The following is a 16,355-nucleotide window of genomic DNA, read 5'->3' on the forward strand; positions in this document are numbered from 1 at the left end:
AATGAGAGTAATGTCTCAAAAATGCATCAAAAGGAGCAAAAATATGGCAATAAATAGTGATGAAAATAGGTTAAAATATGGCAGGTTTGGTGTAGTTGCAGAAAATTCTTAAAAATAAGTAAAAATGGGCTCAAATAGTTCAGAAAATATTCATAATTTCATGAATCTGGTTAAATTGGCCAAAAAATAAACATGTTAAGCAAGGTTAAAAGTGACAATGATGGGTCAACCAATGTGACGTTAGGTGGAAAAATGGTGGAAAGGGTTGGAATGTGAAAAAAGGCATTGAAATATGATGGAGAAGTGTCCGAAATTGGAGTAATGTAGCAAAAATGCATTAAAAGGAGCAAAAATATGGCAAGAAAAAGTGATGAAAATAAGTTAAAATATGGCAATTTTGATGTCGTTGCAGAAAAAAGGGTAAAAATAGGCAAAAATGTGCTCAAATTGTTCAAGAAATATTATATTTTCTTTAAGGCACCTGATGACCCCCTCCCAAGGTTGAGAACCCCTGCTCTAAAGGGCCGGATTTGGCCTTGAGTTTGGAACATGTGCCCTAAACTCCTCCTTTTCTCCCCTTACTGTACGTATATTTTTAGGTTCTTGGACCAAAAACAAAGATAGCTCCTGCGACCCCAGATGATGAGAAGGTGGAGACGTTAAACAAGAAGAAAGGAGCTCTTTACATGGTGAGAAACACACACACACACACACACACACCACACACGACATCAGGAAGTCATTGAACAAGGAAAACTAAATAATGTCTGAATTATTGGACTTCTACATGCTCTACATGGAGCACAAAGCATTGAATAAGAAAAAAATCACATTCTAAACATAAAGCTGTTGTTGTTGTTGTGTTTGTAGATCTCTGATGCGTCGGGCTCTATGAGGGAAGAGGTCGTGGCCCAGACCAGTCCCTTCAAACAGGCCATGCTGTCCCATGAGGAGTGCTACATCCTGGATAACGGCATGGACAGGAACATCTTTGTATGGAAAGGTGCTCCACTGATTATACATATATACATACATACATATAGACACGCCTGCTGTGCTGTGGTTCTGATAAGATGTCGTTGTCTTGGTGACTAAAGGAGGATAGGTTCACGCCTCCATGGCAACGGGTCTTTCAGCTTACTGCGTCCCCATCAGTGTTCGTGTGCTTTCTCTGGGTAGAAACACTAAATGTAATAAATGGATGGTTATAAAGCACTTTATAAACGGTCTGATATAACACACATTGTTCCCCCTTTTTTCATTCACCCCTTATTTTTCTTTTTTTCATTTACATTGATTTTATTATTATTATTATTATTATTATTATTATTATTATTATTATTATTATTATTATTATTATTATTATATCTTTTTTATTCTCTTCTTTTTTTCCTTTTTCCTCACCCACACTTTTTTTTCCCCCTTATTCTTCTTTTTTCTTCCTTTTTTCATTTTTTTTCATTGACATTGATAATATCACATTTATTTTTCCTTTTCTTTTCTTTTATGTTCCTTTCTTTCCTTTTGGTTTGGTTAATATCATAAATCTAAATGTCAGCTTGGAAACAAAACACAAAGCTTTTACAGCTTTAAGAATATATTTAAGAATATATTATATAAGTTTTTAATACATTAATGATTAATTAGAAATAGAATATAACATTTTTATATTTCAAAGGCTGTAAAAGAACTTTAAAATTGAACAGGATTTAACAGGAAGTGATTATTAGTCAGTTTTCCTGTTAATGTCACATGCAGTGAAAAGGACAAACTGATTGATCACATTTAGAAAAATCATATCTCATTTTATTTGAAGCCACTTTAAAAAGCTGAATGATCCTAATGAGGAAGTTTGGATTCACAAATTAAAATAAATGATTTGTATTGTTCCAATAAACCAAAATATAACAAAAGAAAAAAAACTTATAAAATCCTCTGATGACCTGGAAAACAAATAAGTAAGGAATGACTGCCATCTACTGTTTACATTGTGTTAATTCACGTCATTAGCCTTTATTCAACTGCCTTTCAAAATAAAAGAACGGCAATTCTTTCTTTGTTTTGAAGCTGTGGAGAAAATACTGGAGTGAAAGTACAGATACTTCTTGTCAACAATTATTCTGATCCGAGTAAAAGAAAATTTAAGTAAAATATTGCTTTTGGGTAAAAACTGAATTATTTAAAATAAAATAAAAATATTGAAAGTAATAAAACATAAGTACATATGATTAATAATCTAAGAGATGTTTATCGTCACACAGCTGGATAACGCTGTGTGTTATTTATTAATGACAATAAATCATTATTAACACTTCACAAATAAAGGCAACACGTTAACTCACTCAGCTTTAATCACCAACAAACACAGATTTTGTGCAGCCGCAAAAATAAATGCACAAAATGAGAGAAAAATATGTACAAAATGACAACAAAAACACACAAACGCTTAGTTTTTTTCCTGCATTAATGCTGCGATCTGTCATTATTCTAAATGCTGACGTCAATGTTGATAATGGAACCCTCAGATCAGACACTGTTTTATACTAAACAACTGTATGTTATTATCAGAAAAACATATTCATGTCATTTGTAGTAACATTTGATCATCACGAGGTATATTTTAAACTAAACTAATGATGCAAAGTTCGAATAATATGGAGTATCCCACAAAAACCAAACTCTACTAAAGTGCAGACACTTAAGAATAGAAGTACTTTGTTACTGTGCAGCACTGCTAAATGAGAACCAGTGTTTTCTCATTTATTAACAACTATTCTCATGTATTTACGTTGTTTCCATTATAAACACTGAACAGGTTCAAAGGCAAACACTGCAGAACGTAAAGCTGCTCTCGCTGCAGGACAGAAGTTCATCAAGGATCGAGGATACTCTGACAAAACACAGGTCATTATATTTATTCATTCATTCATATATGTGTTTATATGTTTAGTCATTTATTCATTCATTCATATATGTGTTTATATTTTTATTCATTCGTTCATTCATTAATACATGTCTTTATATTTTTAGTCATTCATTAATATATGTGTTTATATTTTTAGTCATTTATTCATTCATTCATATGTGTTTATATTTGTATTCATTAATTAATTCATTAATATGTGTTTATATTTTTACTTATTTGTGTATTCAGTTATTTAGATATTAATTAATTTAGATATTCATTTATTTATTCATTTATTCATATACTATAAATACAGTCAAATGGATCCAAATATGCTTTAGATCAGATAATAACTTTTCATGCACAGGTGAGAACCTATGTTGTATTTGTTCCTCATTCCCTGGTTTGTTTGTTTTTCTAACACAGATCCAGGTGATTCCAGCTGGAGCTGAGACCACTCTGTTTAAGCAGTTCTTCAGTGACTGGAGGGACAAGAATGAGACCACTGGTCCCACTAAGGCCTACACCATGGGCCGTATCGCCAAAGTGGACCAGGTTCCGTTCGACGCGTCCACCCTGCACCAGAGCTCAACCATGGCCGCCCAGCACTCCATGGTGGACGACGGCAGTGGCAAAGTCCAGGTAGGAGCAGTGGGTGGTTTGGAACTGTGCGTGTTGGATGAATGTGTGGTTGGATGTTCAGATCTGGAGGGTTGAAGGCGGAGCCAAAGTGCCGGTGGATCCATCCAACTATGGTCATTTCTTTGGTGGAGACTGTTACCTGATCCTCTACACCTACAACCTGGGAGGAAGAGACATGCACATCATCTACACCTGGTGGGTACCAAGAGAGAAATAGAAAGTATGATATTTTATTTTATTTTATTTTATTTTATTTTTATTTATTTTTTTAATAATTAATATTATAAAACTTTTCTTAACTTTGTTATTATTATTATAAAAATATTAATTTACTTAATTATAATTATTATAAAAACAGCTTTTTAACTTTATTATTATTAAACTTATTATTATTGCTAATATTATCATTATAAAACATTTTATTACTTTATTATTATTATTATTATTATTATACAAACTTTTAAAAACTATATTATTGTTATTATTATTATTATTTTTATTATAAAAACAGCTTTTTAACTTTATTGTTATTAAACTTGTTATTATTATTGCTATTAGTATCATTATAAAACATTTTATTACTTTAGTATTATTATTATACAAACTTTTAAAAACTATATTATTATTATTATCATTATAAAAACAGCTTTTTAACTTTATTATTATTAAACTTGTTATTATTATTGCTATTAGTATCATTATAAAACATTTTTTACTTTATTATCATTATTATTATTATATGACAGACCACACATTTTAAAGCAAATATCTCTGTAACACAGTCTAAACCCTCACTGACTTGTTTTGTGACATTTTCACACACTTACACCATATTTTTAACCGTAAAACTGATTGTCTAATATTAGCTTCAGCAAGTGTAGCAAACGTCTGAAATCTCTCAAAGAATCTTGTGTGATCTTGTGAATATTTTGTTGTGTTTTTGCAAAATAAAATAAAATAAATCCTGTAATCCTTTAATCGTATTAAGTGTGTTTGGGTCAACTTTGAACAGAAAATTAACAAATAAAGTGTCAGTCTTGGTCCCACCCCGTGATATGACTGGTAATAAATAAAAACTTTGACTTTGTGAAATATAATTTTAGCTAAAATAAAATGCAGTAAATTAATTAAATTAATTCTTGATATCAAAAATAGGAACCACTGCACTAAATACTGTTTCTTTCCACTTATTTACTCAATGTTATCATTTTAAAGATAACACACATTCTTTAAAATGTGTGTGTTATCACTCGTTCATTCCATCATTATGGTCTATAGTTGTTTTTAAATAGTAAATAGTTATAAGTTTCTAAGCAAAATATTAGGGATGTAACGATTCACTCAACTCATGATACGATTCGATTCACGATACTGGGTTCACGATACGATTCTCTCACGATTCATTTTACAAAATGGGACTGTAGAAAAATGATGACTGAAAAATATTCCTTTATTTTTTTGGGGAAAAAAACTATACTGTTTTCCTTTTATTTTTCATTGTCAAAAGAATCCTTTGATAAACTATTCAAAACAATGCAATTTAACTAAAAATAAATCTTGAATGAAATAAATGAAGGAATAATACAAATGAAGAAGAAGCTTATTAATTTAAATTCTGGTTCTATAGTAAACAATGCAAAACTGCATAATAGTTCTTTTTCTTTTTAAAAGTGCAACTGAAAATGTATTTTGTGCCTTAACAATTGGACTTTAAAAAAAAACCCAGTCATTTCACTGTATTGAGGTCAGATATTTGTTTGGACCAGCAGAGGGCACTGGTAACCCAGTGGTCGGTTGGCATGCAGATATCTTGCAGTGAAGAAGAGATGCTATGCGCTAGCAGACAGAGCTAATAGAAAAACGTGACGTTTACAGATATTCACATAATATTACAGATATTTTTTGGTGCTAAAGGGGTAAGGAATCATTTATGAACATGTTTAAAAGTAGAAGGCGGTCAGAAAGAAAGTAGTAGCAGATTCCGCCCACCGCCTACACTTCTGGACCCTCTCTGCTGGTTAAAAAAAGTACTGCGATTAAATTTTCACAGTATCGATGTGAATCGTGATACCTATGAATCGATTTTTAACTGCCTTTCGATTAATCGTTACATCCCTACAAAATATTGTAGCTGGACAAAGGGGGTACTTGGATTCAGAAATAAGAGAATCGATGGTACTAGAGCTAAAATAAGTGTAAGAACCACTGGTCTAAAGGGCAGGGTCTAGGTTTAGCCCCCGGACCTTGAGTTAAATGGACTCTATTAGGAGTTGTGTTTAATTGCTCAGCAGCGTTGTGTGTTTTTGTATCCATCCTAAAGCCTGTTGTGTGTTGTGTTCCCTTGTTGATGTCAGGCAGGGGCAGAAGTGCACACAGGATGAACTGGCAGCTTCAGCGTTCCTCACTGTGAAACTGGACGACTCAATGGGAGGATCACCAGTTCAGGTCAGAACAACCAGAGCCTGATTCCAGTCATGGAAACCCAATATATATATGTGTGTGTGTGTGTGTGTTTCAATCTGTGTGTGTAGATGTAGGATTCTATTGGCTTTCTCTGTGCATGGGACTTTTGGAACACATTTGGCGTATGTGATGTGCAACTTTTAAATTTGTAACTCGTGCAGTACCGCTAGAAACCAGCAGTTGGAGACAAACTTCGTAGGCAGGAGCTATTTGTACGGTTGCCGTATCAATATACCGACATTCTATCCATACGCAGCGCCCCTATTTGGAAGTTTAGGTCACGTGACTAAGCTTAAACCATACCCTAACCATAAAAATTGTTGCGATTTTGGGTTATAACCTAACCCCTAACCCTAAGACGCTACGTACGTGTACTTTGGTAAACGTACCAACAGCACCGGTGGTTGTCTGTACGGCAACCGTACGAATAGACACTTTCAACTTCGTAATACACCTTTTTATATATATTTTCATAACTGTAACTTATAAGTCATACGTTATATAATTCATTAATAAGCCTCTTTATCACAAACAAATCAATATTTTGCCATTAATATTCTAAATTTTAAAACAGGAAAAAAGAACGCTGCTTATCCGGCTAATGTATTTGACATGTTATAAAAAATAATATATACATATAAATGTATATATATATTTCAAAAGCCTTATGAAGTTACGAAGCCTCCGATTGGAGGATGTTGATACAGACACACAGAATGGATTACGCTCACACAACTTGGTTTATAATTTACCAGGTTTGTTAGATCAGAAGAATTCATATCTGCTGCTGGAATTTGGCGCCACAACTTTACATGGAATCAACCTGTGTTTATATTAATATTACCAGCAGGGGGCAGCATTTGTCCATGTTACACAAACCCAGATTTAAAAGTTCAAAATACACTCAAATACCAGTACTTCACTATATGTAGTTATGTTTTCCTATTTGAATGTTGTTAAATGTTTCTCATTTTTTTGTTTGTTTGTTTGTGTGTTTTTTGTAATTGTTTTTCTGTTTTTTTTTTCTTTTTTTCTGTAATTTCACACATTTTCCTGTCATTTTGTGTATTTTTATAGCCACCTTTTCATTTTCTGTTTTATGTCATTGTTTTTTGTATTGTCCTGTCATGTTGTGTGTTTGTGTTGTTTTGAATATCATTTTGTAGTTTGATGTATTTTGTGGTCATTTTTGTAGAGGTTTCTGTAATTCTGTTGCTGTCTTTTGTGCTTTTAGTCATTTTTTGTGTCATGTCACTGTTGTGTGTATATTCCTGCCATTTTGTCTGTTTTTGGATCCATTTTGTCCATTTTATTGGGGGAGCACACAGAATGAGACCTCCTGCCCCCCCAGTTGTCCATGTCTGGGTTAATGAGAAAAGCAGAAGTGACCACTCCTCCCTACAGGTGAGCTTCATCATTGCTTTGCTGTTGCTGGGTTTTTCTCCTGCAGGTCAGAGTGACTCAGGGTCAAGAGCCCCCCCACCTCATGAGCCTGTTCAAAGGTAAACCCATGATCATCCACAGTGGAGGAACATCACGTAAAGGTGGACAGACCCAGGCCAGCAGCACACGCCTCTTCCACATCAGGACGAGCTCCTCTGGAAACACCAGGGCCGTGGAGGCAAGAACTCAATCACTGAATTTAGATTTTTTATTTATTCTATTTATTTCTCATTTTTGTGTTTATTTCTTTGTTTATTTTTTAATTCGTTTTTAAAGAAAATATGTTTATGGTATTTTTATTTTTATTTTTGTTTTTTTTGGGGGGGTTGCTGACATCCCCATCCTCATCGTCATCCTGTGCCTTCATCCTCAGGTGTTAGCTACAGCCGCTAGCCTGAACACCAACGATGTGTTTGTGCTGAAGACCACCAGTGCTCTGTTCATGTGGAGAGGAACTGGAGCCACTGATGAAGAAATGAAAGCTGCAAAACACGTGGAGATGTTTCTGGGAGGAAATGCTACGCCTGTGGCCGAGGGCAAAGAACCAGGTGGGTTTATTACAGCTCATGTACCCCCCCCTTTCTCTTATTCTTAAATCCAAGCCCCACCCCCCTTTTTGTCCGACTACAACATTTTGCTTAGAAAACAATTTAAAAACAACTATAGATCATAATGATGGAATGAATGAGTGATAATGAAATGAAAACAGTATTTAATGCAGTGGTTCCCAACCTTTTTTGGATCGTGACCCCATTATGATATCAAGAATTTCTGGCGATTCCAAAGACATTTTTTTTAACTACATTTTAGTTAAATTAGATTTATTTTTCACAAAGTGAAAGTATGGATATTTTTTTTATAGATTGTGTTGTTTTAATTAAAAAATAATAATAATAATTTTTTCAGAAATTTCAGGCCACCCTATTTATACTCCAGGCGACCCCACATGGGATCACGACCCTAAGGTTGAAAAACACTGATTTAGTGGCTCCTGAACACATTTATTTCTATAGTTTTGATCATTTCCCGTCATCTCACGCCTGGTGTGGGACCAAGACTGACTATTTATTTGTTCATTTTCCATGCTTTCTGCCATCACGTACCCCTAGGCGTACATGTACCCCCGCCCCTTTATTAGTATAAGTCTAACTAGTAGGACTAGTGACACTTTCCATATCAAAGCAGTTGTATAATCTCTGCCTGTAATGGTGGTGTTTTTTGTCTTTCAGCTGATTTCTGGTCTGCCCTGGGCGGAAAAGCGGAATATCAAACCTCAAAGACTCTGCAGAGTTGCATCAAAACACGTCTGTTCGGCTGCTCCAACAAAACCGGGAACCTCAGTGTAAGATTTCACAAAGAAACAAAGACTCAAATCAAATAATGACTGAAAAACACACAAAAAAAATAACCAAAACACATATAATGACTCCAAAAACACACAAAAAGGCAACAAAAACACACAAAAGGACTCCAGAAAACCCACAAAATGACAAAGAAACACTTAAAACAAAAATAAAATTACAAAATGACTCCAGAAATACACAAAATTATTTCATAAACATACAAAACAATGTCAAATATATGCAATTGACTCCAAAAACACAAAATCATAAACACAAAAATTAACATCAAAAGCACACAAAATAACAACCAAAACACACAAAATGATTCCAAAAACACATGAGAGAAAAATATACAAAATATACAAGACACAACATAAATACGCAAAATGACAAAGACAGACTCAAAACCACAATAAAAACACATCACAAGAGAACAACATACAAAATGACAACAACAACAACAAAAACACGCAAAAGTACTTCAGAAAGGCCACAAAATGACAAAAACAGTCAAAACAATAAGAGCAAAATTTACAAAATGACTCAAAATACACACAAAATGAAATCATAAACACAATACAACATCAAAAACACACAAAATAATAACCAAAATATAGATATTGACTCCAAAAATACACATAATGACTCCATAAATCCCACAAAATGACAAAAAACAGTCAAAACAACAATAAAAATACATAATATGGGCAAAATACACAAAATTATGAGACAAAGAAAAAACAGAAGATGCATAGAGTGATGGATTCATCATCCATCATTCTAAGCTTCTTCTCTTTGTATAATGTATATTAATATGATATATAAATACTATAAATGTAACCTGTCCCTCAGGTGGAGGAGGTACCAGGAGACTTCACCCAGTCTGATCTGGCCACTGATGATGTGATGCTGCTGGACAGCGGTGACCAGGTAAAATCACTTTGTTCCTATGTTTAAAATAAGAAAAAAATACATTTCACATGATGCAGAGTTTCTGTGACTGTATATGTGTTTTTCTTTTCCATAGCTTTTCCTTTGGATCGGAAACGACGCCAATGAAGAGGAAAGAAACGGCACTCCTAAACTAGGTTTGTTGTTTCACTTTACATTTATAAAGAAGTCAAACACTTTTATAGTTTAATACGCACATTTCATCCTGGGAAACACTCTTAAAAACACATTCTCTTTCACAATTTATAATTGCAATATTTTATCCCACTAAACCAGTGATGGGAAATATCAGAATATCATTTCAGCTTTTAGAATATGAACTAATCTTAAGATTAAGAGGGGGAACAATGAAGGGTTTATCTGTTTTTATTGTTGTTTGGTACATTTTTGTTGTTTTGTGTATTTTTGTTGCCATTTTGTACATTTTTCTCCCATTTTGTGTTTGTATTGTGTGTTCTAGAGTCGTTATGTGCATTATTTTGTGTATTCTTTGGACATTCTATTTATTCTTTGTATATTTTTGTTATCATTTTGTGTTTTGGAGTAATTTTTGTTCTTGTTTTGTTCAATTTTCTGCTATTAATTGTATATTTATAGTCATCTTACGTGTTTTTGAAGTAAATTTGCATATTTTTATTGTCCTTTTGTGCTATTTTTTGTCATTTCATATGTCTATATTCAGTAATTGTGTGTATGTTTGCTGTTTTGTGTGTTTTCTGGAGTCATTTTGTGAGTTTACTTTGGGGGGGGCTGTGTGTTTGATATGAAGTTTTTGTTTCTGTTTTTGTTAATATTGTCCATAAACACTCAAAAATACTGATTTATACATAATGAAAGTTACAATTCAATTACGATTACAACAGTAAAAAAAAAAAAGATGCAATTACAGTTATGCCATAATTGTAATTAATTATCAATTACGTGACCCCAACCCTGGAGAAAGGTTCCGAGCTCTTTGGAGTGATGGGAAAAAAAGCGCAATATATTTTTTTGGGGTAATTAATTAATCGCAGTTAACGCGATAAAGTCCCAGTACTAGTGTCATTCCGATACTCTTTTTTTTTTGTCCCGATGCCCATACAGATACGCACTTGCATAGTATCGGCCGATACCGATACATGCAGACACTGCATTTTCTCTGTAGGCACATTCAGGGTTTTTTTTCGGCAACATGAAAACGCGACCACGTGATTGGTTCCGGGCGGCAGCTTCAGGCCAATAGCGATAGCTTGCCTCGCCGTGTACTGAACACATAACCATACAGTACGTGTTTCTGTGATCAGGAGTGAGAGTCGGGAGAGAGAACAACACGAGAGTTTGATGCTGTAAATGGCATTGAGTTTTATTATTTAGCACTTGCCGATACCGATGCTATGGGCACAACATTACCCAGTACTAATATGTTTTATAATCAGTATTTTTTTCTAACAATACTAGACATTTCAGGTGACCCCAGGTTTTGTGATAATTCAAATCATTCAACACAGGTTGTTGAAAATCAATACCCTGCCTTTCTTTTTCTCCTTGGCTCATTACAACATTTGTGCTGGTTTTATTTCACTCTCGTCACTTTCTGCACAGTTTGCATTTCTTAGGAAACTGAAGTCATTTTCAGCAAAGACGATGCACATCTGAATGTTCTGTGGTTGATTTTTACGTCTCCTTTCCTGTCCCCTGTGCAGCCAAAGAGTACATCGAAACGGATCCTTCTGGTCGCCGAGGGATTCCCATCACCACCATCAAACAGGGAGCAGAACCACTGACCTTCATTGGCTGGTTTCAAGGCTGGGATCCCAAGATGTGGGACACGGATCCTTTGGAAAGAATCCGTGCTCGTTTCTGAAGCCTTTTCTCCGTCGGCCCATTTTTACCTTTTAGCTCTACCTGCTTTTTCTTTCTTGTTTTTCATCCAAATTGCACTCCCAAGTGCCAAATGGGAAGTTGTTACCGTGTATTGGGTTAAAAATGGCTACGCACTAGACATTAGAGATGAGTGACATCATCTTTACTTAGCAGAAAGGATTGAGTCATTGTTAGCAAATGCATTTAGTGGGAAAGAAGAACACGACTGTCATTTTGTTCTGCTGGAGTAACTCCTTCCTTTATAGCTCGACAGATATGTAGCAATTTAAGGCTAAGATGTTCACTTCTGGAAGAAAACATGAACATTGGAACATTTTGAGAATGCCTAATCAATTTTTAATGAGATCCACGCTGGCAAACCAATGGTTTCCACTCAAAATCAAGAAATCCAAGATGGCCGCCATCCGTTTTGCCAATTTTGAAATGTTGTCATAACTTTGGTTCTATTTGGCAGATAAGCGTGATGTCAGTGGTGAATTATAGGTTTTCAGAGTCAAAGAATTCAATAATATATCTTAAAATAGCATAAGTTGTGCTCAGAGAAAAATCCAAGATGGCCGCCATCCGTATTGTACATTTCAATCGTACCATAACTTTGGTTCTGTTAGACGTAGAAACATGATCTTTGTGGCAAAATTTAGGTTTTTGGGGACAAAGATTGTCATGAAATAGCTTAGAATACTGTAAATTGCATCCAGAGCAAGGTAGAAGATGCCCACCACAATGTTTTACACATGCCATCGTCCCAGTGGGCCGTCAACCCTAAGTGGGCCAGTCCGGTCCGCTATGTTTTGTTTTTTTTTTTTGAAGAGCAAGTGGAGGCAGATATGGTGACAGCTAGCCAAAAGTGGCAATAAAAGAGTGAAAAGTGACTAAAATGAGCCAAAAGCAGTCAAGTGTGGCCAAAAAATGGCCAAATAGTGGCAAACAGTAGTAAAAAGGGCAAAGATGTGGAACAAAAATAGGCAAGAAAAAATGAAACAAGTGGTATTTATTGGACAAAAGTTAGCTTATTTGGATGAAAAGGTGGACAAAAAAAAGGACAAAAAATTTATAAAAGTGTCAAAATGAACTTGCAAAATAGGAAAAAAAGGGTATTCATTGGTCCAAAATGGGACAAAGGAAGTTGCAAAAATGCCAATGAAATGGGTTAAAAAGAGGTTAAAAAGTTTCCCCCTCTTAAGGTTTTCTGGGGGAATAATAATTAAAATTAAGACATAAGGAGCCACATGTTGAGAATTACTGACCTAATAACATCTTCTACATGATGCCTTATGATGATATAGTGGACTGGTATGGACAGAAAATACCATCCCTGTCTTAGACTAGCCTAATACAACCAAAGGAACTGTTGGTTTGTCACCATGAATCCCATTAAAAATGGATTCAGAATACTCAAAAACCCACATTTTCATGCTTTTTTTCCAGAAGTGAACATCTGTCTGACATACAGTATCTGCCAGGCTATTATTGTCATGCACTTGAGTTAAAAAGAAGTCGTTTGGTTTTTCTTTCTGTGTGTTTACAGTCGCATGTTGAAGGAGCTTTGCACTTTCCCTGCTAACGCTGACCAACATTGGTCCTGGATCTGATCTTAAGTCAGTAGTTTCATTTATTCCTTCTATGAAACAGAACGAAATGCTCACATGGATGACTTTTAAATAAAGATCCTGGTATTTCAGACGTGTTTTAGCTTCATTTCTTTTCTTTTTTCTGTCTCTGAGACAGAAAGTGGTTTGGATCTGAGAAGAAGCTCCACACTCTGCCCGTCAGGGTTTATTCACACTCTCCATCTTTCAGTTTGGATGCTCTCTCCATCTCTGGGGATGGATGTTTTTGCAGATTGTAACATCTGTCAGAGTGAGGAAGCATGAAAAGCTCTGCTCTGGCCTGAAGCTGCACAGATTCCTTCACTGAGACTGAGTTAAAAAAAAACAAAAAAGCTGGAAATCTGTCTTTAGCTGTGTTTTGTCTTTAGGTTAAAATGAATAAATCAATCATTTAATCATCCTCATACATTTCTGACTCTGGAAATGTTGTGATGAGCTGCATGAGTACATTATGGGAAACATTTACATTAGGGACACATTCCACATCATGGAACTCAAAGGTTGCAGTAGCTAACTTAATAGCACAGTCATGGTTGGGGTCAATTACATGTTTAAATTACAATTATCCAGGTTCAATTACAACTCAATTAGGTCTATGGTGACCGACATTATCATTAGCATAAATTAGTATTAGCATCAACTAACATTAGCTAGCATTAACATTAGTTAGCATCGGCATTATCAGTAGCATAAATTAGCATAAATTTGAATTAGCTAGCATTAACCAGCATTTGCATAATTTAGCATTAGCATTAGTATTAGATAGCATTATCAGTAGCATAAATTTGAATTAGCTAGCATTAACTAGCTTTAGCATTAGCATTAATATTAGATAGCATTATCAGTAGCATAAATTTAAATTAGCTAGCATTAACCAGCATTAGCATAATTTAGCATTAGCATTAGTTAGCATTAATGTTTAGCCTAGCTGTCAGCGCCCAATTCTTTCACGAGCCGGATCCTTTCAGATCGTTTCAACGCGTGCGCGTAGACTACGTCACTTCCTTCACTCGCAATCTTTACGACAAAGCTGCTGGAACGTGATATTTGAATGTACATGTAAACTGACCATACGACCTTTGTTAAATATTTTAATAGTACACATTTAAATATGATACTGTTTTGTTGTGTTTTTAATTGTTAATTAAAAAAAAAAAAAAAAAAAAGAATACAAACAATATACAACATTGACAATCAAAAGCCAAACAGAAAATAAGATAAAAGCAAAAATAAATCGGAATTTACGCAAATCATAAATTTCTAATTCTTTTTAAATAGCAGGATTTCAACCTTTGGAATAGTCGACCAACTGTCGTAAAATAGACCGACCGGATGGAGACGCGTTTCGTGCATGCGTTGAAAGGATCTGAAAGGATCCGCTCCATGAAAGGATTGGGCTCTGACAAGCATCAACTAGCATTAGCATTAGTTAGCATTGGTATTAGCTAGCATTATCATTAGCATAAATTTGTATTTGCTAGCATTAGCATTAACTAGGATTAGAGTAATTTAGCATTAACGTTAGCCTAGAATTAGCATTAGCCTAGCAATAACCTTTAGCCTAATAATTACATTAACCTAGCATTAACATTAGCCTAGCAATAGCTTTATCTTAGCACCTTCCTCTTGTGTTAGCTTTCTGTTAGCATCTCTTGTGATAACGGGTCAGTTTTTACACACAGGGCTGGAGCCAAACTTTGCATTAAAACTACCTACAAATGTCGTCACATTTAACAAATAAAGACAAAATACAACAAAAATCCTCTGGAGTAGAAGCAAAAAATGTGATGAATTAAATCAAAAGAGCAACTCACACCTGATTGGACAATGCAGAGGTTTCATTCCAACCTGGCTCAGTCTTCAGAGCAGAGTTTGCATGTTCTCCTTCATTTAAAGTCCTTATGTCCACCTACCTTTTAGTTTAATGACATTATTGTTATGAAGTTCAGATACGAATAAACATCAGCGTTACTTACAAATCACACCTTTGACTATTTTTGCCTGAATTTATACTGATCTGGGTTTTAAATAAATATTCTAGCTATTTTTCCTTACTTCTTTAGTAGGTGAACTAGATTAGGCCATGGGTTCTCAACATGTGGGTAAGGACCCAAATGTGGGCCTAAGCAAAATTAAATGCATAAATTAAAAAATCAATTTCTACATTTATTTATTTATTCATGCAGCAGAGTGACCCCAAACACACTTAGAAACAATTACATTGAGATTATTTTTTACAAGACTATAAAACTTTACAATTATTCAAGTTGAGTTTCATTGAATTTGTCACAAATTCAATGAAACTCAACAATATTTGCAGAGGTTTCCTGTTTTCCAATGCAGGGAAGTCATTTTTACTCTTGAATTGTCAGAACAAACCGAGTTTTTCCAAAATCCTGCTCAATACTCAAATTATTTAATACATTTTCCCCAAATTGAAAAAATGTTTTAACTACCTTTTCACCTACTACTTGGATATTCTCTGTATCTTTTATACTCTACATACATGCCTTTATAGCATTTGTTCATGGAAATGCAAATGGGTCATCAGATGACTTCAAGAAACTAAGAATATTTTTTCTGAACAATTTGAGTCCATTTTTAGTATCTTATGTTATTTTTACCCTTTTTCTGCAGCTACACCAAACTTGCCATATTTTAACCTATTTTCATCACTTTTTCTTGCTATATTTTTGTTCCTTTTAATGAATTTTTGCTGCATCACTCCCATTAAATATCAATGCCTTTTCTGCACATTTTCTACTTTCAACACATTTCCAGCACTTATAAACCCTTTCCACCACTTTTTCCATGCACCTAATGTCACATATGCTGACCCATTATTATCACTTTTAACTTCTTTTCACCATATTTCATGCTTATTTTTTGCCAATTGAACCATATTCACAATTAGTCATACCCATTATTTGCCAGTTTAAACTAATTATTTCTTCTAATTGTTCCAATATTGACACTTTAAACCCTTTTTTTTTTTTTTTTTACCACTATTTCTGTCTGTTTTTGTCCAAGTACCCTCTTTGTCTGACAACATTTTGCTCAGAATACTATAAAAAAACAACTATAGAACATAATTATGGAACAAATGTGATAACACACATTTTCAAGAATTAAAAT

At 34.4% G+C, this 16,355-nt stretch overlaps 1 protein-coding gene across 1 annotated transcript in view; it reads left to right on the forward strand.

The window, feature by feature from the left end:
• The window catches only part of scinlb (scinderin like b), a 25,534-nt gene extending 13,388 nt beyond the window's left edge, over nucleotides 1–12,146 (forward strand). Inside the window, exons 6-17 of the mRNA XM_028473476.1 lie at nucleotides 600–689; nucleotides 871–1,003; nucleotides 2,816–2,904; nucleotides 3,332–3,547; nucleotides 3,609–3,742; nucleotides 5,902–5,992; nucleotides 7,461–7,631; nucleotides 7,827–8,001; nucleotides 8,683–8,795; nucleotides 9,649–9,726; nucleotides 9,824–9,884; nucleotides 11,430–12,146. Of these exons, the coding sequence (XP_028329277.1) occupies nucleotides 600–689; nucleotides 871–1,003; nucleotides 2,816–2,904; nucleotides 3,332–3,547; nucleotides 3,609–3,742; nucleotides 5,902–5,992; nucleotides 7,461–7,631; nucleotides 7,827–8,001; nucleotides 8,683–8,795; nucleotides 9,649–9,726; nucleotides 9,824–9,884; nucleotides 11,430–11,590 (1,512 nt within the window). The 3' untranslated portion in view covers nucleotides 11,591–12,146. The remainder of the gene's footprint in view (nucleotides 1–599; nucleotides 690–870; nucleotides 1,004–2,815; nucleotides 2,905–3,331; nucleotides 3,548–3,608; nucleotides 3,743–5,901; nucleotides 5,993–7,460; nucleotides 7,632–7,826; nucleotides 8,002–8,682; nucleotides 8,796–9,648; nucleotides 9,727–9,823; nucleotides 9,885–11,429) is intronic.
• Nucleotides 12,147–16,355: the final 4,209 nt, after the last annotated feature.

The sequence above is a fragment of the Gouania willdenowi genome, chromosome 17, assembly GCF_900634775.1.
Source record: "Gouania willdenowi chromosome 17, fGouWil2.1, whole genome shotgun sequence".
Taxonomy (NCBI): domain Eukaryota; kingdom Metazoa; phylum Chordata; class Actinopteri; order Blenniiformes; family Gobiesocidae; genus Gouania; species Gouania willdenowi.